Below are 27924 nucleotides of genomic sequence, written 5' to 3'. Positions count from 1 at the left end.
TAAGATATTTTCGGGAATATCCCGATTTTCTTCACAATCTGAATTAATTTTTGCAAAATGTAATAAATAAATAAATACTTAATTTTCACTGACAGAAAATAAAATTTGTAATTAATAAATAAATCGTTGCTATAGACACATTACTCGTTTCTGTTTTTTCTTCGGGTTGCCATAGGATATCTAGTATCATGGATATCTATGTTTATTATTAAGCGCACGGAAAGAGGGATCGGGAAAAAATTTCCGTGCGTTGTTCCGAAAATGTCATATTTACTGTATTTTATAAACAGTTGAAAATGTAGTATTTTCTGTTAAGTATAATAAAAAACATCTTCCTGTATCTACGCCACTGGAGAATTTTGACAAACGTCATTAACATCACATAATGAGTATTAGTGATTTGAGCAAAATTGCTCCTACGGTCTGACAGTATTATGACCAAAAAACGATTTTTTAAACTGAAATTTGAAGGACAGTATTTTGCTTTGCATGTCAACTTATTTTTTTATGGGATTTTTTCATTGTCAGAATAATTGTCAAGATAATGTCATTTATACTTTACCAATAAAAATAATGATTTACCTTACCTGCCATACATAGGTAACCACCTCTAATCATCTTATAATCAGCATTGGGATGTAAACCGTCCTACAGGATTTAGAATGCAAGAAAACACGTAACACTATATATCTTTTTATTTAATGTTTTTTAAAAATTTTTACACCTACTTGAACATCACATAAGACTGACTTAAAAGGCAGTATCTTTCATTTTTTATTAATCTTTTTACATCGTATTTATAGTCAATCGGATTTAATCGCCATTACTAAAATAAAGCTCTAAATATAATAGTAGTTAACAAACAAGGGAACTTCAGTCCCCTTAAAAAAAAAAAAAAGATAAATATTTATAGTCAATATTTAGACGGATTTTCATGCCATAAAGCAGCTATCATAATTAATACACACTTTGCACAAAAAAGTATATTTTTTTTATTAAATATTGTTTATATTTAATAACAGAAATCCACAAGATTCTTGTAATGGTATTAATTGTGATAGCAACAACATGAATTAAAAAAATATGCGACATACGTATAAAGATTTGTTCCGTAAGCAGGACGACCAGATCTCTAAGTTAAAACAAATCCAGTACTAGCAGTTAAGCGATTTTGAATCTGAAAATGAACAATTCCCGTAATAAATAAATTTAGTTTGTATCAAACGTAAAAATTATTAATGAGATCAACCTGGGAAGTAGAAAAATATGCTGGAAACTTGAAGCACAATTAACAAAAGGTTGATAAGAAAGAACGTGTGCCCGATTATCAAAAAACAAATTCTGTTAATTGACTTAATTTAAATGTGCAGCTCACCCCAATATCATTGCTTAAGTCTAATCGTAGCGTTGATCTCATCTTCTTCAGACACTTCCGGACTGGTTTTTACGTAGGTTGGATGGCTTTTTCCGCAGACGCACTCTTCAGTTATATGGACTTCGGAAATACCGGCACCGGGCACTTCGAACATGGGTTCAAGCAACAGTGTTTCCTATTAAAAAAATAGTATATTACATACTCAGGTGGAAAGTATGTGATTTCTGTCGAGAAATTAGGTAGTTTTAACTTTATCTCGAGACAGAAATTAAACTTTCTACTGTGGTTTGTATACTATTTTATTTTCAACCATTTATCAAAATCTCATCAAACTTTTAATAAATCATTCAGTTGAAATATTGATTGCTAATAGTCTCTAACAATAAGGTAGTATAGGTGTACGAGTAGTTATGACTTCAGCCATAATAAACGACTGGTGATTTGTTTACAATCTTGACAATCTTCATTATTGTGCTATTCTGACTTTAATTTTTTGAGCTGAAACGTTTCTTAAAGTGCTTTTAACATGAAGATTTTTGAAGACGCTGTTGTTAATGTTGTTGCTGTATGTTATTCATCGTCACCTGAGCTGCGAGAAGTTGCAGAGGTGGCGGCACAGTCTCTTCTATAAAAAGTAAGCCCAGATATAACAAAACGCATATTGACATTCACCCGGGTGGAAAGTGACATTTACCCGGGTGGAAAGTGGGTACTTTCCATACAAAAAAATATACCTAGTGTATTACGTAATTGGTACTTTAAGTATTTTAAAAGCAATTGAAATTGATATGTTGTCATAATGAGTAGATAATTTAGTTTGATATAATTTAATAATTAAATTCATTGCTCCTTCGAAAGGAGAGATTTCTAATGGTACATTCAGATACTCACATGTTTGAATTCGAGGTTGAGTTTTAAAGAAACAGCTTAAACTTTATTTTTAATGTTAAAAAGAGCAAAACCTAATTCAATCAATTATCATATCAAACAATAAATTATCTACTTATTATGACAACATATGAATTCCAAATGCATAATTAAAAAAAAAACAAGTATATAAGTACACTAGGTATAATTTATTGACAAGTGTGGCACACCATTAGTTTCTGGAGGTCTGTAGCTACTAAAAAATGAAATAAAAAGTTCAAATCCGTATTTGAAAAACTGAAGTTGATGATGGTATCTATCGAGATATCGTCTCAAAAGTAACAATTATGCATACTAGAAGAACATCGGATCGATCTTGCCCGGTTTTGAGACGAAAAATCACAAATTAGCACAGATTGACCAAGACCGAGCCAAATTCAGTATCCAATCTGGTCCCAACAGACGTAGAATGGCTCAAAAGTAACAAATATGCAGACTAGAACATCAGCGGAATCGATCTATGCCGGTTTTGAGTCGAAATAAAACAATTTTGCACAGATTGACCACGAACGAGCCAAATTCAGCGTCCAATATAGTCCCAACAGACGTAGAATGGCTCAAAAGTAACAAATATGCAGACTAGAACAACAGCGGAATCGATATTTGCCGGTTTTGAGACGAAAAATCACAAATTAGCACAGATTGACCACGACCGAGCCAAATTCAGCGTCCAATGTGGTCCCAACAGACGTAGAATGGCTCAAAAGTAACAAATATGCAGACTAGAACATCAGCGGAATCGATCTTTGCCGGTTTTGAGACGAAAAATCACAAATTAGCACAGATTGACCACGACCGAGCCAAATTCAGCGTCCAATGTGGCCCCAACAGACGTAGAATGGCTCAAAAGTAACAAATATGCAGACTTGATCAACACCGGAATCGATCTATGCCGGTTTTGAGACGAAATAACACAATTTGGCACAGATTGACCACGACCGAGCCAAATTCAGCGTCCAATGTGGTCCCAACAGACTTAGAATGGCTCAAAAGTAACAAATATGCAGACTAGAACATCAGCGGGATCGATCTTTGCCGGTTTTGAGACGAAAAATCACAAATTAGCACAGATTGACCACGAACGAGCCAAATTCAGTATCCAATCTGGTCCCAACAGACGTAGAATGGCTCAAAAGTAACAAATATGCAGACTAGAACATCAGCGGGATCGATCTTTGCCGGTTTTGAGACGAAAAATCACAAATTAGCACAGATTGACCACGACCGAGCCAAATTCAGCATCCAATCTGGTCCCAACAGACGTAGAATGGCTCAAAAGTAACAAATATGCAGACTAGAACATCAGCGGAATCGATCTTTGCCGGTTTTGAGACGAAATAACACAATTTGGCACAGATTGACCACGAACGAGCCAAATTCAGCATCCAATGTGGTCCCAACAGACGTAGAATGGCTCAAAAGTAACAAATATGCAGACTAGAACATCAGCGGAATCGATCTATGCCGGTTTTGAGACGAAATAACACAATTTGGCACAGATTGACCACGAACGAGCCAAATTCAGCGTTCAATCTGGTCCCAACAGACGTAGAATGGCTCAAAAGTAACAAATATGCAGACTAGAACATCAGCGGGATCGATCTTTGCCGGTTTTGAGACGAAAAATCACAAATTAGCACAGATTGACCACGACCGAGCCAAATTCAGCATCCAATCTGGTCCCAACAGACGTAGAATGGCTCAAAAGTAACAAATATGCAGACTAGAACATCAGCGGAATCGATCTTTGCCGGTTTTGAGACGAAATAACACAATTTGGCACAGATTGACCACGAACGAGCCAAATTCAGCATCCAATGTGGTCCCAACAGACGTAGAATGGCTCAAAAGTAACAAATATGCAGACTAGAACATCAGCGGAATCGATCTATGCCGGTTTTGAGACGAAATAACACAATTTGGCACAGATTGACCACGAACGAGCCAAATTCAGCGTTCAATCTGGTCCCAACAGACGTAGAATGGCTCAAAAGTAACAATTATGCATACTAGAGCAACACCGGAATCGATCTTTGCCGGTTTAGAGACGAAAGAATACAGATTGACATCGAACGAGCGAGACGATGGTATATCTTTAAAAACGAAACGTCGAAGCTGAAAACTAAAACTATTTTCTTGAAGAGCATAAAAAAGTGCCTCCAGAAGGTGCTATTAATTTTCCAAAATAATCACTAATAAAGTAGTAAACAAATAAAATAGAAATTTGACTTTTTCGCTTTTTGTCAGATATCTCCGGAAATAATGAAAATGTTTTGAATTTTTTTTTTACCAAATTATTTAGCAATAAAATGCGCAACTTTGCCTCCATTTAACTAAAGCTCTATCAACTATAGTTTCTAAGATAGCAACGCTAATGCATCGAATTTGTAAAACCCTGTATAATGCATCTATCAAAACCCCCGTCAAACAGCTATAAAGAGTGATATTTTGCCATCGCTTGGACAGAACTCAACATAAGCTACTTTATACATTTATCAAAAAAATGTTGCCAGTTGTGATATGTTGTTCTTCTTATTTGAAATAATTTAAGAACTGTCACAGCTGCAAAGTGTATTTAGTATGTGCAATATTTTGTTACTACCTATTTACGCCACAAAAGTGCATTTTACAGGTTTATGGTTGAAGATTTGACAATGTGACGTATTGTCCTATTTAAGACAGTGGATTTTACAGTTCACAAAAAAAATCAGTCAAAATCCAGCTCATAGAGCTATAAAGTGTCATTTGTTTGCCTTCAATGAACTAGATTCAATATAAGCTCGTTTATATGGTTATAATGGAAATTTTTACACTTGGTCTCCTTTCAAAAATATGACTTTGCATTTGAAAAGGTTGAATATTGAATTTCCATTGGCTCCATTTTAAAAAGTTTTTGATGTGCACTAATGAGCCTTTTTTCAATATTATCTTAAATTCTTCTGGAATTTTCCATCTATAATCAACATACACTAAAAAACTGCATTTCCTAGGAGACTAGGTACCGGAGACATTTTCAAAATTATCTCAAAATAGATACATTTAAGAGTGGCTTACAAGAACATTTTTCATATTTTTTTGATGTACTACCTCTCCTTGCAAATTGTGACAAAAATTCAGGAACACCCTGTATATGACGTTCCGAACTTTAACGGGTCTCTTGTCAAATCATTCACACATTCACATTTTTTTTGGTTCAAATCCTTTTATTTTATGTTTAGATGACATCTTTTGCTCCTTTTTTAGAATAGAATTTTTGAAACTTTGAGTTTCTATGACTTTGAGTCTTTGTTCTGCTTGTTTTTCACCTAATTATTTCGTTTAATTTACGGTAAAAACATTTATTATAGTAAAACCTACGTCACACACTAGATTAAAGGTTTTAACATTTTATAACTTACCATTATCGCCCTAAGTCCTCTAGCTCCAGTTTTTCTCTCCATGGCCTGCATGGCGATAGTATTAAGCGCGTCAGAACTGAAGGATAATTGGCACTGATCCATCGCCAACAACCTTTGATATTGCGGAACAAGCGCGTTTTTAGGTTCCGTTAAAATTCGCACCAACATACTTTGATTCAGTGAGTGGAAAGGTACGAGAACCGGAAACCTTCCAACGAATTCCTGCATATTAATTACATTATTAGAATATGTTCACCTAGAATCATCTTAACTCACAGGAATCATTCCGAAATCAATTAAATCTCTGGCTTGAACTTGTTTCAATGCTTGATCTTTCTCGGCGTTTTCTTCTTCAGCTGACTGACTTGATGAGTGTAGAGTTGCTTCTTGCGCTACCGCTCGCCGTCCCTGACCACCAGTAACAGGAGCACCGAATCCCAAATACTGAAAAACAAATTCATATTTTTTTTCTAATTTTGGCATATAAAGTGACACTTTTCAAAACTGATTAGAGTGACAAAACGTTTTACTTTTCGTAATTAGTTACGAAAAGTATCACTTTATGTAACTAGTTATGAAAAGTTCATTTCATCACTCCCTGTTTTTATGCATTTCCGTAGAAACATATGGGCGACATCCATCATAACATGTCGTTGTCACAGTTTATACAAGGTGCTATGAAAGTGAATATTTGTGTTAAATCACTTTAAAATATGGTTTTTACCGCTTTTTGGTCAAAATTAGAAAAAATTCAGACAAAATGGAATAACAACACACAGAACTGGACCATAATAAACCCTATTTCCCTTCAAAGACCAACTCGACAATCCCGCTTCACGTCTCCCCACTCCACTCTGTTGGAGCATTTCAATCAAATGTAAAAAACATCTGTATGTAAGTAAATATTAGTGTATAGTAATTATTTATTGTCAATATTAAGTGTATTAACTAGAATTTTTCATCAGAATTTCATCATGTATCATGGGCAGAAAGGCCACGCAGCCGATAGCCCTTTTTACTGTACCTTGTACTGTAAAATAAATATTAAATATATATATATAGAAAAAATTATGTATGCAACACGTTTCGAAAATGTCTTATTGTGTAACTCATTCAAATTGTAGGACCTCGCTGCGCTCGCCCAACAAACATTCATTCGTTACACAAAATCGATCTTTTCGTAACTGGTTACATAAATAGCTATTATTAAACAGTTTCAGTTTAATAAAAAGCGTTTGTAAACTTTTGGTACGTTAGAGCGCAGAGTAAATTAACGAAAATGTTTTTAATTTAAAGATATAACGCCCTAAACGTGCATTTTTTCAATTTTAGCATGGCAACTTGAAAGAACCGTATTATTCCATGGTTATTTAAGATGAAGATATGTTCTATATGTTTTTTGAGGCAAGTTACTCATTTTTCCTTTGCTAATTGGGTCTTCTGTCTCACCACACAAAAAAGGTTGGTTGGAAAAATGGAATTTTGCACTATTTTCAACTAAGTTGAAACTAACATAAACCTAGTCGTCCCAACACAATGCCACTGTTTTAGGTTCGGTCTTGATACCTAAAATAGCTGACGTTTCGGTGGAAAATCTACCACCGTCTTCAGAGAATTTAAAAAAGAACACAACGACAGAACACAGAAAACAACAACTTAATAAACATTAAATTTGATAATATTCAATTTGGAACTCTCAGAAAGGTTTTTGTCAATAAAAATTGACATTAATTTTGACTTTTCCCATTACAATAGAAAAAGTTATCTATTGTTGTAGTGAAAGGTGGGTTTTATAATGAAATACGTACTGTTCTCGCGGACTGAGTTTACCCGTGCGTCATCCCCCTGTGATTTAAGGCGGATTCACGTTCGTACTTACAAAGTCATTGTCGTAAAAAGTCGCACACGTAAAAAGTTAAATTGCATGTAGTTATATGAGGCAGTTTTCAGTAGTGCGTGGAACGGCGCAACATAGAAGTTCGTAATACGGCGTACTTCTACGTGACGTAAAAGTATGTACGATTTCAACTTTTGATGTAGAAATCGGTACGTTTTTACTCTTGATTGAAGTTGACAATCGACTGACAAGTGGTAATGAATAAAAATTTAGCGGCGTCGGCCGGAAATCTGTCGCAATTAAACCTAAATTGTTTTATTGTTTTTTTAAATGAATGTTATGTTTATATGTATAGTGAAGGGCAGTGTTCATTGTTTAAAAAAATTTTACTTGGCACATTTCATGACTTGTGCGACAGACGTTCCGCGTACCAAGAGAAACTCCATTTGTTGCTTTAATAATTTCTACGCATATCTATGTTATAGTGTTATACGACTTTTTACAACAGAGAAGTCTCAAGTGTGAACGTGAATCCGCCTTTAGAAGAGACATGGGTGCGTATTCTTGAAATGAGAGAACGAAGTTATCAAGGGAAAGACCTGTAGAATGTGACAGGAACCCGTTATTGTCAACTTCTTCCGTCACATTCTATCAACATTTCTCTTGAAAATTTTGTTCCCTGCTTTCAAGAATTAGGCCCCTGCATTATTGACTTCATCCTTGTCTATTGTTCACTTTCAGAAAGGGTAAATATCTAAGTGAATGTCTTCAAAAAAAAAAACATTTACTGATTAGTGCTTCTATTTCAGTCATTGTCAGTTTGAAAACCATTGAAATTTATTTAATTTATTTACTATTAATTCTTTTCCGTTTCTTTGTGTTGTTAATCATTTATAAAGTTTTCTATTTACTACACCACCACAGTTCTTTTAAGTAGCTATTGTTTCTACACTTTTAACATTCTGTAAGTACTCTCATAATATTATTATTAATATTTTTATTTTTTTTATGTCGACTGTCACGATCTAGCCAAAATTGGCACAATTACTAACCTGTTTTGAAAAAAAAGTGGGAGTTGTTGATAACAATTCTATATGTATATAAACACTATATTAGTTTATAAGTCAACTGTCATGTGTGTCATGTCAAAGATGTCAAGAGAAGTAGTTGTAAGAAGTCATCGTGCCATGTCATGTATTTTGTTTAAACACTGATTTAAAAGTGCAATAAAACCATTAAAGTTAAGTTATCTTTTATTGTTTTATTGTTGCTTGAGCATCATGGGGTTTTGGAGATGTTGAGCACAATTCCTCCAGTTGAACCTTCAGAACATGCAACTTTCAAAAAGAGTGATGTAAAGGCAAAGAACTTGATTGTAACTTGTCTAGCAGACAATGTGCTAGAAGTAATCAAAGAAAAAACAACTGCCAAAGAAATTATTGACACTCTTAGGGGAATATATGTACAGTCAGGTGTGGCACGTCAAGTACAACTGCAGAGACGGTTAAGGAATTTGAAATACTCTGGGAAATCAGCATTAAGTGAGTTTTTGTTGGACTATGAAAAAACAGTCAGTGAACTGCGAAATTGTGGTGGGACCATACAAGAAACTGAAGTGATATCTCAACTTCTGGCAGCAATGCCTGATTGTTACCAAGGAGTTGTTACAGCATTGGATGTGATATTTTCCCAAGACGTTAAAGCAGTGAGCTTAGAATTTGTAAAAAGTAAGCTACTGATGGAAGAAGCCAGGCAATCAAAGTTTAGTGACCATAGTGGATCTAGTGAACAAGGAGAAAACAGCTTTCGCAGCAAGAGAAAACTGGCAACATGGACGAGGACCAAAAGGTAATGAGAAAACTGGTCAAACTAATAAGTTTTGCGAAAGGAAGGAAATGACAAACAGTCTTCTCCACAATACTTTTATTATGACCTTAGATGGTCATAATAAAAGTATTGTGGAGAAGACTGTTTGTCATTTCCTTCCTTTCGTAATCCTGCGACTCCACTGAAAGAAAATGGACTACTACTTCTTTCTAATAAGTTTTGGTATAAGTGCTACAATTGTGGAGTAAGAGGACATAAAAAGATGGATTGTCCAAAACTTAGAAATCAAACTCAAAATTGCAATTTAACTGAGCAAGATGATGATGAAGTTTGTTTTATAACACCTTTAGAACTGTCAATGAATGCTGAAACATTGATAAGTGATGATAATAATATAACCTTTGTAATTGACAGTGGAGCAACCAATCATCTAGTGAAAAGTTGTGTGGGACAATTTTTATCAAATGTCAGAGATGTTAAACTCCGTGTAAATGTAGCAAAGACTGGAGAAGCCATTTTAGGGAAAAGGCAGGGTAATCTTCAGTTACACTTAGAAACTGGACAAAAAATTAAAATTGAAGATGTGATTGAATGTGAGAATCTAACCCACAACCTATTGTCAGTAAGAAAACTTGAAGACCGTGGACTAAGTGTTACATTTGGGAATCAAATAGTGACTATTAAAAAGGGACAAACAGTGGTTGCTAAGGGAAAGTTATTGGGAAATTTGTACATACTAAAGTTTCAAGTAGGTACAAATACTAATGCTAATGTTACATGTGCAGATCAGGACTTCTGGCATCGCCGGATGGGACATTCGTCTAGATACCCCACTGATAAAGTATGTGAAATACGTCAAAAGGGCAAGCAAACCGCTTTATCTTACAAATCATTGCCAGAAGAGAGAAAAGCAAAGTCAGTTTTGGAGGTTGTATCGTCAGACGTATGTGGGCCAATAAGTCCTGCATCATATGATGGAAAAAGGTATGTGGTATCCTTTATTGATAGCTATTCACATTTTACTGTTTGTTATTTTATTGAACACAAGCATGAAGTGTTGGAAAAATTTAAACAGTATGTTTCAATGGCTGAAAAAAATTGTGACAGTCACATTAAAAGGCTAAGATGTGATAATGGGGGAGAATATACCTCAAAAGAGTTTCAGCAATTTTGTAGAAACATAACCCACAGCAAAACGGTATAGTTACAACAAATCACAGGAGTGTCTATTATGTTTTTTATTTAGTCATTTGGTTTTTCGTAAATTCGGAATTACTTACTATTACAGTATTTTTTTAGAAAATGCCTAGAAAAATTCTCCACAGACAAGCCCAGCAGTTAATTCTTAACCTTTGTGAATATTTTGAATTGGAAAAAACCAATGGAGGACCTTTAGAAGCTTTATCATCTGTTCAGGAAGAAAATAAGAAATTTTAAGACCTTACATATTCTTACTGATGTATTTTTTTTTCATACTAGAAGGTTGCAGCTGCTTTGAAAATTTCCCGCAAAACTGTTTATTCGATTCGGAAAAAGCAAGCATCTTATGATTTCCTCACCTAGAAAACGTAAATCGAGACGTTATCGACGGGCCAAGACCACTGATTTATCTGAAAGCATTAAAATGGATGTTCGAAATACATTATATGATATGTACAACGATAGTATGTTAGTAATAGTAAAATATATCTACTTGTGTAAGAAACATCTATTAACATTTCATTGTTTCCAGAGACTGAGATTTTTGGGTTGCATTATAGATTTTTCATAAAAATTTCTTCTAACCTAATAATAATAAAGTCACAGAAAAAATAAAATAAGCGTCTAAAATGATTTCCAGCGGGCTTAAAATAAAATAAGTGGATTGCAACCTGAAAATGAGATACTACAGCATCACTCAGAATGTTTTATTGAATTTTTAATTTAATTGTATTTATTTTAGAGAAACATGTAACCATCCAGAACCTAAATCAAGAGCTAAAAGTTAAAGAAATACTACATATTGGTGATACATCTCTGCGAATTTTGGTAAATAAATTAGGTTTCAAATTTAGACGGAATTCTATGATCCAAACGGAGACTTCTCATAAATAAAAAATGTTATTTCGGTCAAGATATTTTTGATTTGCTTTGGTATAAGGTTGTTTTAGTGCAAATTTGCAGCCAAAGATCTCTACTTTCTGACTGACAATACACGCAAAATTTTAAACGTGACGAAGCTTTAGACACGCCCTTTTCTATAATATGAACACAACAGGTTTGTTGACGAAAACTTGATTTGATTCATATGATTATAAATGACGTAGCCTTCGTGACGCACGGGTAAACTTACTCCGCGAGAATAGTAAGTATCTTAATGGATATACTCCTAAAAATTTCGCTAATTCGCTATTTAAGCTGTCATTTAAAACAGTTTGAATCTGTGGTAATTTCTCAAGGGTATCAAAAATCACTCAAAATCGGTGCGAGTGAATGTTGACTTTCCGAGAAAACGCGAACAGTTAACCATAGGAGACCTCAATATGTTTCGATAGATAATTAAATTTTGCATCTACTTTAATCATAAAATAGGTGGTGTTCAATTGGATTTTGACAAGTTATTAAAGTTTAAAGGTTGCAATTATTGGGTACAAAATTTTCACCCATGGATCCTAAAACTTGATCATTTAGCAGTTCCAATTTTGATTAATAAAAATCAAACAGAGGTTGAGTGATTAAACCTTAAAATTTGTTCTAAATTTCTACAAAATCTTTCTACAATATCTGAGAAAGTGTAAAGCTTAGACGTACCAAACCTTTTATTTTCAACGTAGATTCTGAAAATCAAATAAACTACTAGGTATTCCATTTGAAAAAATAAAACTTTGATACTTTTTCTGCATTTGGGACAACCGGTACATCTTGAAAATATTCAGAATCAAAACTTTGTTGAAAGTAAATACTTTAGTCACAATTTTCCGTGTCGAATAACGTGGATAACCCTGTATATGTATCGATATTTTCTGCGAACAATTTATATTTACTTTCCAGCCAAAAATGTAAAAACCGAATATTTTCATTAAAACCGTTTTCAAAAAAAAAAACTTCAAATGTATGCCAACCAACCAATTTTCTTCTCTTCTTAGAAAATGGAATTTAAACTCAAACTCATCGAAAAGCCTGATTCGGTTAATTAAAAATTTGACTGACATTTGCGCTCTAAGTAATTTTTACACAGGGGGGCGAAATGGGAACGACAGGGGCAAGAAATGTAGAAAGCCTAGCACTATCGGGAGAAAACTTATTTTGCAGAGCACAAGATTGGTTTAAAAGTAACAGATTATTACTTAATAATAATAAAACAAAGGATCTACTCTTTAGAACAAAACAATTTGAAATTGAAAAACCTGGAACACTAACTTTTGGACAATCAAATACAGAGCTCGTAGAACATTCCAAATTTCTTGGAATTCAAAACTGGTCAAATCATAACTGGTCAAATCATATTTTAGAGTTAAACAAAAAGCTTAGTTCAGTTTGCTATGGCATACGAGTTACTGCGAAATACATGAATGAAAGAACATTAAAAATCCTATATTACGCAAACTTTGAATCTGTGCTCAAGTATGGGATAATATTTTGGGGTTCTAATAGCTTAATGGAAAAAATTTTTGTTTTACAAAAACGAGCACTTAGAATAGTCAAGAAAATGGGATACAGGGAAAGCTGCAGGGGGGTTTTCAAAGCTAATGGCATTCTGACGGTGTGGGGACTATATATTTATGAATGTATAGTTTTCTTTTTCAAAAACAAAAGTATGTTTGATCTGGAGGTACATCATAGTTATAACACTTCAAGCGTAAATGTAAATTATCCGATACACAGATTAACTATAACCGAAAAAAATCCATACTATGCCTGTTTGAAGCTTTTTAATACATTACAAAATGACTTAAAATTAGAAAGAAATGAGAATCTTTTTAAAAGAAAGGTAAAACAGATGTTAATTAATTTAGAGCCATATTGTATCAGGGATTATGTAAGAGACTATTAGGTGTACGCTCACCTTAAAATGACGCTGTTTCTTTTTGTGTTTCATGTATGTTTTTTGTAGTTACAGGAAATGTATTGTGACCATAATTAGAAATAAAGAAGACTAACTAACTAACTATGTCCAAAATATCAATAAGTTGAAAATCATTGATTAGCAATTCAAAACAGTACACTTTTATCTAAAATCTTGTAAAATACTCAAAAGTTTGACTTCAAACAAAACAAAGTGATACTTACATTTTCATTATTCCGTCGCTGAATTAGTCGTTCTAATCCATTGTACGCTCCACTAGCAACAAACAATATGTTCGTTGTATCCACTTGGATAGTTTCACCGCGCAATTTTCTAGGTGAATTTCGTTCTGGAACGTTCACTATAGTTCCTTCCAACATCTTTAGCATACCTTGTTGGACTCCTTCACCACCTACATCTCTGCAATTTTTACAATCCGTTTGTAACATTTAGTACACAAAAAGCAACTCAAAACGAACCTTAGTTGGTGGATACCAGGAACAGCTCCGATTTTGTCAACTTCGTCAAGAAATACTATGCCAATTTGCGCTTTTTCCACACTATAACCAGCATCTGAAATAGATATAATTGTTGGTAAAATATTGTTTTTTGGGTGCCAACTTAACAGTTACCTTGTAGAAGCTTTCCTATTACAGATTCTATATCTTCACCCACATAACCTGCTTGGGTTAGGGTCGTACAATCACAGATCGCAAAAGGAACATCTAGACATTGAGCTATGGTTTGAGCCAATAAAGTTTTACCTAAAATCACCCAAATATAAAAACACTCAATCTATAAACTCACTTGCGTTAAAATGATGTAAAAAAAGGCAATATACAATGTAGAAATGCACCAAAAAAATTTTTCTCCACTTACTGAAAACAGTAAATTATCAATAATTTTCATTTACAAATGTTCTCAGAATTTTGAATATTTCTTCTTCATTAAATTCTTAGTGATTTACCGATAATGTTCTTTTAGAGCCGTTTTTTGTTTATACATATCACGATTTTTAAATAAAATATTGCTATGAATTTTATTTGAAAAATATTGAACTTGCTTTATAATTTTTTTACTAGAACTAGGAGAAATTTTATTTTCTCTGATATCCAGACAAGGTAACCTAACATTTCCTAGACAGGATGGTCCACCACGAACAGCCAAAAATTGTATTGATAAACCTATAAACAAGCATTAAATATGATTTGTACTGATTCTACTGTATTCAAGCAATGTTTTATAATCTGATAGCTTCGTGAAGATGTATTTGACAGTTACCACCATTGCGACAGATCGGAATATATCCAAAATACGGGGTGGTCCAGTTTTAAATGTTAATAATTCACCATTCGATAGCCCATCAAAAAATAAGTTAACATACATTATGTCATTTTTCTGAAAAAGGCTTCCTAAGGAAAATACAGTTCTTCAAATTTCACTTTAAAAAATCGTTTTTTTTGTCATAACTGTCAGACCGTTGGATCAAATTTGGAACAAGCACTCATGAAATTAATACTCATTATGAATGACGTTTCCCAAAATTCTCCAGAAGCCTAGATACTGGAAGATGGTTTTCATGTTTTTGTCTTATTTTCTAGGTCTTTAGATATTTTTCAACAATTACAGTTTCTTTTAAATTTATTGTTCACGATGAAAAATTAATTATCTTTTATACAATTCTAATTTGAAACTTCGTTTACAAGATAATTCAGTTATTAGGTTCAAAGACCCAAAACTAACCCAACTTAAAAATTGTCTTGGAAACGAAAAATTGACTTGAGAAGCCTAAAAAATTTCATTGTAGCCAGTTTTCATAGTTTTCAAATAAACTGAAATTCTTTAGTTTTGAAAATTGACTTAGAAAAGATAAAAAATTATTTCAGAAGCTTAAAAATAGTTTGTAACCAGTTTTTATACAAATTGAGAGACTTTAGTATTAAAAATTGATTATTCTAGAATTTTTGAGTACAAATTCATACATTTAAACCTTAAAAATTGACTTGAACACCAAAAAGTGACTCTGAACTAATGTAAAGTGACACCAGAAGCTTAAAATTTGCATTTGAACTAAGTTTTCATAATTTGAAGACAAATTTCAAAATTTTAGTCTTAAAAATAGTCTTAGATACAGGACATTGACATTAGATTCATAAAAATTGTCTTGAAAACTAACTTTTCGTACTTTTTACTTTGCTTTTCATTTTCTTAGAATTCTGGACTATTTTTAGTGCTCCAAAACTGCTTTCAGCTTGGAAAATCGAAGTTATTGACATAGCAAACTTAAAAAAACAATTTTTACATTCTCCATAGACTTAAAATATCATTCTAAGCTTTCTTACTATTAAATCGACTTCTAGACACCTCAGTGCTAAAAATTCAAGTATTTCTTAAAAATCTAGACTGTTTTTAATGCTTTAAGATGCTTCAATACTATTTTTTGACTTATCAGGCCTAAAAGCCAGTTTGGACACTGTCCATAGTCTTGGAAATGTTATTTCAAGCATCTTCACTATTAAATTGACTTCTACACTCATAGGTGCAATAAATTGTAGCAACTCTAAGAAATTCAGACTGCTTTTAGTGCTTTTTAAGACTGAAAAATCGAGTTTAAGACTATTTCCAAAAGTCAAGTTTCTTCAGTAATAAAAGTAAAAAAATTTGGTACCAAATGCTACAATATTAGTCTTGAGAAGTAACATAGTCCGAAAATTTTATTTACTTCTAGTCTTGTTTCAGAAAATTGAGTTGTACACCAATTAAAGTCCTGAAAATAGACTTTTGGACTCTCTTTAGTCCTAGTAAAGTTAGTTCTAGCCTTAAAAATCAACTTTTAGATTATTTTTAGTAGCAAAAAATGAGTTTCATGTACAATACAATCTTTGTCTTGATTTCCGGACTGTTTTTAGTTTTTACCAGGAAGGCAGTCTGAGAAAACGAATTATAAGACTATTCCTAGTAGTTAATAGCAAGTTTTTTGACTATTCAGTACAAATTTGGACTCTCACAAGGGTTGACTGTTCAGTTTTACACTATAAAACGATTTTTAAAATTGAAATTTAGAGGACTGTATCTTCCTTAGAAAACGTTTTACAGAAAAAAATACATAATGCAAGTCAACTTATTTTCTGATTGACTATCGAATGGTAAATTATTGACACTTAAAACTGGACCACCCTGTAGTCAGTTACACATCACAACTGCCAAAAAACAACTCACGATACTATTCACTTCAAATTAAATTTTAACAAATACATTTTTTTTTGTGGAATATATTTTGTATAAACGGAATGTTAAAAAACTACTAAGAACCGGTATTTTTACTTCCGGATAAATTTATTCTTAGGCAGGAATAAAAATTATTCAGCACTGACATCAAACTATCAAATACAAAACAGTTGTACCCTGTATTTACTTCTCAATAGAGCCCCAAATTTGACATTTGTGAAGCTAAGTGACACTTTAATATGTTTCTTACGTCACTTGACAGCTGTCTAGAATAATTGATAAATCGCATTACAAAGAGATTAAATTTAGCAGTTGTGACTTTCCTTTACAGAAAGTGTGATCAAGTTAACCTGATCAGTAGGATCAGTAAACTTAATATTCGGAATATAAAGCGGTTTCAGATTATTCTAGTTCGACATATGGGAAGCTGTAACTAAACCGATTATCCCTGGTGAAACGCAGAGTAAACGGATCAGCTGATCTTGATTACGTAGTTTGTGGCAGTTTATGATTATTGTAGAATTGTCTGTTACTCTATATTATAATCATAATAATTACCAAAAATGCTTCTACTTGTTTAAAACGTCGACGAAAATAGAAAATACAATTGATAATCTGTTATCTGTCACTGATAGAGAGTGTTACAGTACAAATTACTCCCGGTCGGTAGTCGGTAATGCTAAATTCAACTCCGAGAATCGGAAAAACTAAAATCAGCTGACTAATACTTAATTTCTGAAAAGCTCTATTAACAAACGCTTTGATATGTTTTTTACGCCACCTGACAGTTGTGACGTTAAGTGACGAAAATATCAGAGTTAACGTCAGAACTGACCAATTTCATCAAACACATCTATTTGTCATTTAATACTATCAGGTCACTGGTTAGTGTGTTTTGACAGTTATGACAGCTGTCAAGTGACGCAAGCAAAGTAGTAAAGTGTTCCTTAACTTCCCAACTTTCAAATTTGGCTCCATAGACTTTTAAACCTAACTTCCAGTGTAATTTTTCAAGTTAGCCACTATTTCTAATTTTATATTTTTTGGTCACTGGTGAACAGGTTTCGACAGTTATGACAGCTGTCACGTGACGTAATAAAAGTATAAAAGTGTTCCCTAACGTCAGAACTGTCAAATTTGCCTCTATGGAGCTATAAAGACTAACTTTTGTGTGATCCCTCCAAGAAACACATCTACTTTTTGGAATTTTTTACAGTTGCTTTTGATGTGCATTTTTTGGCTTCTTCTTTGCCATTCTCTAGAATTCTCCTAAAATAGCATACATTCTCAATATGTATACACGGTGGACCACCACAAACTGTCGCGATTTATTATGGAAAAACCGTAGTTGAACGCGTACGTAGCATATAAATTGATTTACTTACTTGTGTTTATGTCAAAAGGCATTAATTTGTCAAATAAGTAACATAATTACAAACTTACAATTGTTTTAAGTATTGCAAAATAAAATGGTAAATATCTCAGAAACGAATACAAACAGGTATATAATATTATACATGAAATATATCTAGAATTTGTCGTAGAGAACTAGAAGAAACTTCTAGAGAGAGAGTTTCTGGTACTTTCAAATCAATTCAAAAATCAGGTGGCTTCTGGCACTTTCAAGTGATTTCTGGAACTTTCAAACGACGCAACTTTTCAACTGACGCAAAATTACGAATTCGGCTTGGAAAAATCACACTGCACATTGTACTTATAGGAGCTAAATTTGACAGTTGTGACGTTAAATGATCGTCGGTATCATTCTTAACGTCAGAACTGACAAATTTGGCTACATGGAGCTGTAAACACAACTTACAGTGCAATTCCTCAATGAAACACATCTATTTGGCATTTTATACTTTCTGGTCCCTAGTGATAGAGTGAGTTTTGACAGTTATGACAGCTGTCACGTGACGTAAGACAAGTATAAAAGTGTTCCTTAACGTCACAACTGTCAAATTTGGAACAATATACAGGGTGTTTGACGATAAATGCGTCATATTTTAGGGTTTGATTAAACATAAAAAATAACTCTATTTTTCTATATAAATCATGGTCCTAAGACGTTTTGTTATGGAGATACAGGGGGTTCAAAAATCTAAAATTAATTATTGTGTCAGGGCAGCTGCAGATATTTTTCAACTGTCAATGATAAAGCACGTTTTGCAATAAAAAAGATATTTTTCAACTTTTCCAGTGGCGTCCAATCAACCAAGTTACTGAATATGTTCGCAAAAAAAACGTTTACGCCACTGCTTTTCCATAAAATGCAAATCAGTTCTGAATTCCTCATTCAATTTAGAACAGAAAAGCAACCATCTAATGTAAGGTATGTTTCACTTTCTTTGTTAGTTAAGTACTCTAGTAAGTGGGTTTATTCTTATAACTATCTTAATATAGGCCCGAAACATGTTGAGTGCCTATTTTGTCTGCTAAAGGCTGAATAAAATTTATCGTGGAAAAGACTGTGTGTGTCTTCTTCCATTTTGTATTTTTTACACCTTGTGAGATTATGGACTTCAAATTCAAATAATATTTACCAAAGGGAGGTGAAGAATGTGCAAGTATTCCCTATTGTAACGCAACGTTAAAAGATTTTACTGTCGTTCAACTAACCTGAACCTGTAGGTCCCAACAGTAATATATTGCTCTTCTCAAGTTTCAACTCGTGTGTGGTTCTATCAAGAATATCGGATCCAACCGCACTTTGGGACGTCGTTTTCGAATAAGGAGGTTCGGTAGGACTGAAACTTATTCCCACAGGACCTTGTCCCATCCCTGTTATATGGAGCAAATCTGCGTTTACACCAATAAAAAGACCCATTTGAAAAAAAAAAAGCGTAATTCAAACACATTAAGCACAAAACTTACGAAAATGAATTGACTTTGAAGTTTTTAAATGACGCCAAAGTAACAGCAAAACAAACCCAACAAACAAACAAAATTAAATAAATGCTTACCTCTATGTGTCATATTTTGATGGGGTCCTTGTTCCATCACAGCCATGTCTTGTCTATTATTATTTAATTGGTTTGGCGCGTTATTGTATATCCTCTTGTAGTGGTTGTACACCGCAACCGACAGAACCTGAAAGTAGATTATCCAGCCTGCATCTGGCTTGTTCAAAGAACACAAAGCTGGACAAATACCTTTTTAGCATGTTCCTGACCGATAACGTGCTTATTAAGATACTCGTAAATTTTCTTTGGTGGCGGAGGCGGTTTTCTGTATTGTCCATTTTTCAGGTCCACGCCTTCTTTCTTTTTGCTGTCCACTTCGCTCAGCACCACAAAGAAATGGTGGCATTTCTCACACTTCACAAACCTGTAATGTTTAAAAAGTGAAAATTGGCTTAATTTGTTAGCAAATGAAGAAACGCAATATACAGGGTGGTTCAGTTTTAAATGTCAATAATTCACCAATCCATAGCCAATTAAAAAATAAGTTGACATTCATTATGTCATTTTCCTGAAAAGTGCTTCTTAAGGAAAACACAGTCCTTCAAATTTCTGTTTCAAAAATCGTTTTTTTTGTCATAACTGTTGGCCAAGACCCAAAACTAACCCAACCCAACTTAAAAATTGTCTTGGAAACGGAAAATTCACTTAAGAAATTTAAAAAATATTATTGTAGCCAGTTTTCATAGTTTCCAGACAAACTGAAAGACTTAAAAACTTAACTCAGAAGCTTAAAAATTGTGTTTGTAACCAGTTTTCATGCAAATCGAGAGACTTTAATACTAAAAATTGACTTGTAGACATAAAAACTACTTTTTCAAGAATTTATTATTACTACAAATTCATACATTTAAACCTTAAAAATTGACTTGAACCCCAAAATGTAACTGAACTAATGAAAAGTGACATCAGAAGCTTAAAATTTGCATTTGAAGTAAGTTTTCATAATTTGAAGACAAATTTCAATATTTTAGTCTTGAAAATAGTCTTAGATGCAGGACATCATCATCATAACATTAGATTCATGAAAATTGTCTTGAAAACGAACTTTTCGTGCTTTTTACTTTGCTTTTCATTTTCTTCGAATTCTGGACTATTTTTAGTGCTTCAAAACTGCTTTCAGCTTGGAAAATCGAGTTTCAAGACTATCATCACCAAGTTATTGACATAGCAAACTTAAAACACAATTTTTACATTCTTCATAGACTTGAAATTGCATTCGAAGCTTTGTCACTATTAAATCGACTTCTAGACACCTCAGTGCTAAAAATTCGGGTATTTCTTAATGAACTAGACTGTTTTTAGTGTTTTAAGGCTGTTTTCAGTGCCTCAAATCGAGTTTCAAGACTATCTTTACAAAGTTTTTGACTTATCAGGCCTAAAAGCCAATGTGTCCACTGACCATAGTCTTGAAAATGTTATTTCAAGCTTCTTCAGGATTAAATTGACTTCTACACTCATAGGTGCAATAAATTGTAGCATCTCCAATAAATTCAGACTGTTTTTAATGCTTTTTAAGACTGAAAGATCCAGTTTAAGACTATTTCCAAAAGTCAAGTTTCTTCAGTAATAAAAATAAAAAATTTTGGTACCAAATGCTAAAATAATAGTCTTGAGAACTAATTTTTAGAAATAAAATAGTCCGAAAATTTAATTTACTTCTAAACTTGTTGTCCAGTCCAGAAAATTATTGAAAATATACTTTTGGACTCTTTAGTCCTAGTAAAGTCAGTTCTATCATTAAAAGTCAACTTTTATATTATTTTTAGTTTTAGTAGTAAAAAATGAGTTTCATGCACAATACAATCTTTGTCTTGATTTCCGGACTTTTTTTAGTTTTTGAATGCCAGTTTCAGACACTCGACCAGGATGGCAGTCTGAGAAAGCGAATCATAAGACCATTCCTAATAGTAAAAAGCATGTTTTTAGACTATTCAGTACAAATTTGGACTTTCGCAAGTCTTGAATGTTCAGTTTTAAACTATAAAATGATTTTTTAAATGGAAATTTGGAGGACTGTATCTTCCTTAGGAAACGTTTTTCAGAAAAATGACACAATGCAAGTCAACTTATTTTTTGATTGGCTATCAAATGGTGAATTATTGACACTTAAAACTGGACCACCCTGTACAAAAGAAACAAACAGGATAACAAACAAAACAACAAGATAGAAAGGAAAATAGATCACATTCACAAAGAACATTTTTGTAAAAATAAAAAAACACAAAGTCAAAGACTCTGATCGTTTTTAATTCTTTAATAGGGCACCACAAATGCAAAAATCAAAATTAATGCTACTACAAATATACTACTCCTTTTTTTATTCTAAAAACAAAAAATATGGTTATTCAACAAATACTGTTTTACAAAGAAAAAATTTTAATAGTTTGTTAATGACAAACCAAATAATAGTTTGCTATTGCCATTTTTTGTTTTTTTGTTAAAGGAATAAGGTCGTTCGGAGATCTTCAGATATAATACCACTAGGATGATTGTAATCGTGTTCGATTTAAATAAACTATACCACCGTATAATTCAAGTAAAGAACTGTAAGGTGTTCACAAAGTGTTTTGAACAATTTAGTTTAAATGCTGTAGAATACATTCCGAGAAACATCCACATGCCATAGTCAAACCTCCTGTACAGGGTGGGCCAAATTAGATGTATTTAAATGGGAAGTGCTTTTATTAATAGAGATAGGCAAAAACTGATGTCCGGTGTATGAAGCTGAAATTTGATACAAAACTGTATTGCTTTATAAAAAAGGAGAAAAAAAATGGTGGTAATGGGTTTTTAAGAAAGGAGAACAAATTTTAATGAAATCTGGCAACTTTTTTAAAACGCTTTTGGGGAATTATAATTATAATAACTTAATGGTTGGCAACACTGGCTGTAAACATTACATTATCAACTAAAGTATGAGGTTTAATTATTAGTTATTCTAGAAAAAGTCATAACTGCAAGGAATTTATATCAATATTTATTCAACATTGTCAGATCGCCATTAGTTAAATCAGATTGACTCAGTTTAAATTGGTGGTTATGAGGTGTTTGACTTTAATGGATTGCAGCTATAATTTTCCAAATTTTAATGAAAAATACTAGAAAACTAGTTAGAATTAAGTGAATTCAGTCATTTTAACAACTTGAATTGACATAAAAATAGATTTCATTTAAATGATAGTTTGAGGCTTACTGTCTGAACACTTCATTGAATGGTTTTTTATTAATAAATTTGTGTTAAAGTTTAAAGATATTTAATTAATTTCAAAGCGAGCTTTAGAGCTCACACATCAGTTTATTTAAAAAACAAATAAAAAGTAGTGAATTACCGGAAAATTAGCAGTAAATTACTTTAATTTTCTTACTCCAAGTGGGTTTTACCGGCGATTTAGTCCCTAACTGTCCTTTAAACTAAATTGTAGCACCAAACCACTAATTTGTTGCACCAATTCAGTTTTTCATTAATGAAACTGGACTTTTACTATTATAAATAGTCTTAAACTCGATTCAGTCACTAAAAACAGTCCGAATTTCTTAGAAATACTCCATTTTTCGCACTGATCAGTGTAGAAGTCAATTTAATAGTGAACAAGCTTGAAATGACATTTTCAAGACTATGGAAAGTGTACAAACGAGTGTACCAACCGACTTTCAGGCCTGATAAGTCAAAAATCTTGTGAAGATAGTCTTCAAACTCTATTTTTCAGGCTGAAAACAGTTTTAAAGCAAAAACAGTTTAGATTTTTAAGAACTGCTCGAATTTTTAGCACTGAGGTGTCAAAAGAAGTCAATTTAGTAGTGATAAACCTTGAAATGACATTTTTAAGCCTAAATAGAATGTAAAAATTGTTTTTTAAGTCTGCTATGTCAAAAACTTGGTGAAGATAGTCTTGAAACTCGATTTTCCAAGCTGAAAGCTCTAAGAAAATGAAAAGCAAAGTAAAAAAAAATTGAAAAGTTATTCTTCAAGTGAATTTTCATGAACCTAATGTCAATATGCTATATTTAAAACTAAACTATTGAAATTTGTCTTCAAATTATGAAAACTTACTTCAAATGCAAATTTTAAGCTTCTGATGTTACTTTTCATTGGTTCAGAGTCATTTTTTGGTCATTTTTTGGTCCAAGTCAGTTTTCAAGGTTTAAATGAGTGAATTTGTATTCAAAAACCCTAGAAAAAGTAGTTTTTCATATCTACACTATAATTTTTTCAGTTTCCAACTTAATTTTCGAGACTAAAGTGTTTCAATCTGAAAATTATGATAACTGGATACAAAGACACTTTTTAAGTTGGGTTGGGTTGGTTTTGAGTCTTTGAACGTAATAATTATCTTGTAAACAAAGTTCCAAATCAGAATTTTATAAGATACTTTCTGTTTTTAAATTAAACAAAAAAATTTATAAAAACCCCAATTTTTGAAAAATATTCAGTGACGTAGAAAATAAGGCGAAAAAATGAAAACAATTTTCTTGTATCTACGCCACTGGACAATTTTGACAAGCGTCTTTCAATAAATTCATTCCAAAGATAATTTCTATAGATAATTAGATAGAACTGTGAAATCTGACCATACTATTGGTCAATTCTGTTATTTCTATAGAAATTATCCTAAGAATAAATGTATCCAGAAGTGAAAGTACTAACCCTTAATGATGATTTTGCACGAAATGACAGCATTTAGATGAGTTGTGATTATAATGCAAACTTCTTCATACAATCATACCCACCACAAATAAGAGTAAACCAAAACTTGCAATTATGCATTCTGAACAAAAAATAAATCTTCTCTCAAAATTATATTTATTTAAAGATAGTTTTAGGTATATTTTATAATTTAATAAGGTTTCTCAACTAATTTGAATAACCTGGAATTTTGGTGGGTTGTGGCAGAATAGTTTTTTTTTCAAATTATTGTGTTAATTATATTGTGAGAAACAGTAAATGCTAAGAAATTAAATGTAAACTGCTGTGTTCACTTTAATATTGAATTTTCTATTGACAGTAACAGTTTACATAAGTATTGATTTCAATTTGGCTGTATCAGAAACAAAATCACATAATTTTGATGACCTCCAAAGAAAATGTCTTCTCTTAGTTTATTGAAACTGTTATCAACAATAATTGACAAATAAAACACCAGAAAATTGAATGATGTAAACATGTTTTAAAATGACTGTAATGGGACTGTGTAATACTAATAATTCAGTTCAAAGCTTGTATTATAACAATTAATGCATTTTAATTGATACAATCAGTAGTTATTGCAAAACATGTTTTAGACAAATTAGTTTTGAGAAAGATAACTTAATAAAATTTAGATTTTCATCAATCTACTGGATGTAGTCATCTAATTAACAATACAATCACAGTTTAGCTGGCAGAAAAAATTAGCCATAATAAATCAGACAATAATAATGTATATCAGTAAACCCACAATGTAAACAACCACCTTATTTATAGTGCAATATTTGGATCAAATCAAAGATCAAACGCTACTTGGCAACAAATAAACTGCGAACTAACCTATGCCAAAAATGATTACTTATGCATGTCTGCTTACCTAGTGGAACTGACAAATGTTTCCACATGGGTGCAGGGATCTCCACATTTTGGGCAAGACAGGGTGTTTTTGTTTTTGCCATTGCCACCACCCCCTGATGTTGGGGTAGTTGGGGGTGTAGTGGGACTTACAGGGGGTTCTCCTGCTCCGATAGTCTTAAGCAGCACCACACTTGTTGAAATTGCTCTATTGTTGGGTGGACTCTTCAGGTGTATTGTTGAGAGTAGACCTAAAATGCAGTTCAGTTGAGTTGAGAGGTAAATAGCTAAGTAAAATTTTGTACACTAATTCCTAGGATACCAATAATACCCACTAATTTCTTGTAATGACCAGTAATTCCTGACAATACCCACTAATTTTGTGAAAAACCACAAGTAGAGAAGTTAAAAAAACCTTTTTTAATTTGAACTGAAAGTAGATATCAAGGGTTGCTTATTTTAAATGGGATAATATCGGGACATATTTGGCACACACTTAGCAGAGTTACTGTCGAATCTAGGGTCGTAGCATAACTGTAGAAATAAAATCATTAAGGTGGATTTTCGCTTGAACTAATTGGCCAACATAATGCAAAACCTATTAAGACTCATCACTAAACCGCCAATAACACGCGTAATTGTAACACTTTGTATATACTCTTTTATGTCGATGGACATCCAATGAAATGAGCTTTCCATTGGCCTATAAAACTCAATGGGTTAGTGGTACCGTTTGGACGCTAGAGGGCGTCAACTTTCACCAATCCTTTCTTTTTGTTTAATCCTCAAAAACTCGTTTAATTGCACTATTTGTGGTAGACTTTTATATGTCAATGGATAGCCAATAAAATGAGCTTTCCAAAAGTATTCCAACTGGGGTTGATAGGTTGAACGGTTTGGTCGCTAAAGGGCATCAAAGTTGACCAATTTCCTTATCACTTTTTTTGTGCATCCTCTCGTTTAATCCTCAATAACTCACTTATCTGCACTATGTTTGATAGAGTTTTATACGTCAATGGATAGCCAATGAAATGAGCTTTCTAAAAGTATCCCAATTGGAAATGATAAGTTAGACAGTTTGGCCGCTAGAGGGCGTCAAAGCTGACCAATTTTTTCATCACTTGTTTTTGGTGCATCCTTTGGTTCACTCTTCGGTTCACTCTTGAATAACTTGATTATTTGCACCATTTTTATAGAGTTTTATACGTCAATGGATCGCCAAAATGAGCTTTATAAAAGTATCCCAACTTGGGTTGATAGGTTGGACAAATTGGCCGCTAGAGAGCGTCAAAGTTGACTCATTTTTTATGACTTTTTTGGTGCTTTTTTTTTCAATGGTCAATAACTAGCTTATTTGCAACACTTTGTAGAAACTTTTATATGTCAATAGATAGCTAATGAAATGAGCTTTCTATTGACATATAAAAGTCAATTGGTTAGTGGAAGGATTTTGTCACTAGAGAGTGTCAGAATTTAGACTTTTCCAAAAGTAAAATTACAAAATTCATATTGAATAATACAAAAATATGTTTAATTAGGCTTCAATTTTATTTTAAAATATCTAAATTAACTAGTTTTGGTTAATATCAAGTTGAGCAATAATTGCAAATACTACCTATACTTTATTCTAGGGCAAGTTTGCAATGACATTCTATTAGTGTGAACTGTGAAGGTAACCATGACCATTAAACCATATTTAGTAATTCCATATTTAACCTTATACTAGATAGGTATAATAAAAGTAAGGTAAAATAAAGTCAGTCACCTTATACAGGTGTAATATGAGATTTTCCTCTTATTATTAGATACTACTCATTCATGTCATTAGCAGCAATTATAATGATTTTAATAAAGGATACAAAATATTAAAGCATAACTAAAACCCTGGCTAAAATCATTAATCACAAGTTTAGTCAATCTACAATAATACAATAATCACAAAATACTTTTTAAAGAATGTTAAACTTTTAAGACCAACCCAGTAAAGTTTTTGAAAAACCCTTTTCAGTTTACCTAAATAACAACTTTATTGTTTTATGATACCTTACCAAAAAATCAAACCAAATTGTTGATCAACATTCATTAGAATGTCCTCATTTTCCCACTTTAAAAAACTGGCATCTCTAGAGTTGACAACTTATCTCACTAGCAGATTGTTTACGTTTGTTCCATACATAGGTCAAGCAGTATTGATAAACATATTTTAAAAATAAACGCAAACACGTATTTGAAATAATGGGAAAAGCAGGACAAAAATTGCAACCAAAACTCACCTTGTTGAAGTTTAGAGGTCCTGGCCCCAAAAGCATATTTACCAGCGGTGGCCAAGCTGCACCGGACACTAGACATGTTTCTCAATTATTTAACCGCACTGAGCTAAAGTTATTTATAATGTAACTTGTTTTTAAACGTATGTTTGTGAACACGTAGACCTTCAGGTAGGATCAAGGTCTCAAACTGACATGACGCAACGTAGCGTTGATAACGTCTGTATTTCGTACTTTTAAAAGATGATTTAAGGATAAACACTGACCGTAGTTTCGTTTTTGAGATGAATCTCTGCTTTAGTTCTCACTGAAATTTAGCTGAAGGGTGAAAATGTAAATTCAAATTGCCATTTTCTATGTAGGTGTTTATTTTTGTGGATTTTCAGGCAATTTGACGTTTGATTGAATGTTGTCAGTCATCTGTCAGTGGTGACAACGACATTACAGCTCCGATTGGTTGTTTTTTTGGGCGTAATTATTTTAGACTGAAATATATTAGAAACTAATTATTTTTGGAA

At 32.7% G+C, this 27924-nt stretch overlaps 1 protein-coding gene across 3 annotated transcripts; it reads right to left on the bottom strand.

Annotated features, from left to right (window-relative positions):
• Window positions 1-680: 680 nt before the first annotated feature.
• Window positions 681-27765, bottom strand: ClpX (Caseinolytic protease chaperone subunit). 3 transcript variants are annotated; one of them, XM_081972730.1, is made up of 12 exons: window positions 27413-27765; window positions 25162-25390; window positions 19790-19964; window positions 19601-19727; window positions 19257-19436; window positions 14042-14173; window positions 13889-13982; window positions 13634-13829; window positions 5977-6144; window positions 5701-5922; window positions 1376-1550; window positions 681-1177 (listed from the first exon to the last, which is right to left on the bottom strand). In XM_081972730.1, exons 1-11 carry the CDS (start codon window positions 27486-27488, stop codon window positions 1383-1385), a joined length of 1767 nt encoding a protein of 588 aa, XP_081828856.1. In that variant the 5' UTR covers window positions 27489-27765; the 3' UTR covers window positions 681-1177; window positions 1376-1382. The 3 variants fall into 3 exon arrangements, with proteins under 3 accessions (XP_081828856.1, XP_081828855.1, XP_081828857.1); XM_081972729.1 differs by having other exon boundaries at window positions 681-1550; XM_081972731.1 differs by having other exon boundaries at window positions 681-1550; window positions 19257-19418; window positions 27413-27764.
• Between the last annotated feature and the right edge of the window lie 159 nt (window positions 27766-27924).

This window comes from Ips typographus, linkage group LG2, assembly GCF_016097725.1.
Source record: "Ips typographus isolate SLU linkage group LG2, UJ_Ityp_2.0, whole genome shotgun sequence".
Lineage (NCBI taxonomy): Eukaryota > Metazoa > Arthropoda > Insecta > Coleoptera > Curculionidae > Ips > Ips typographus.
This window is presented reverse-complemented; position numbering and strand designations above follow the sequence as displayed.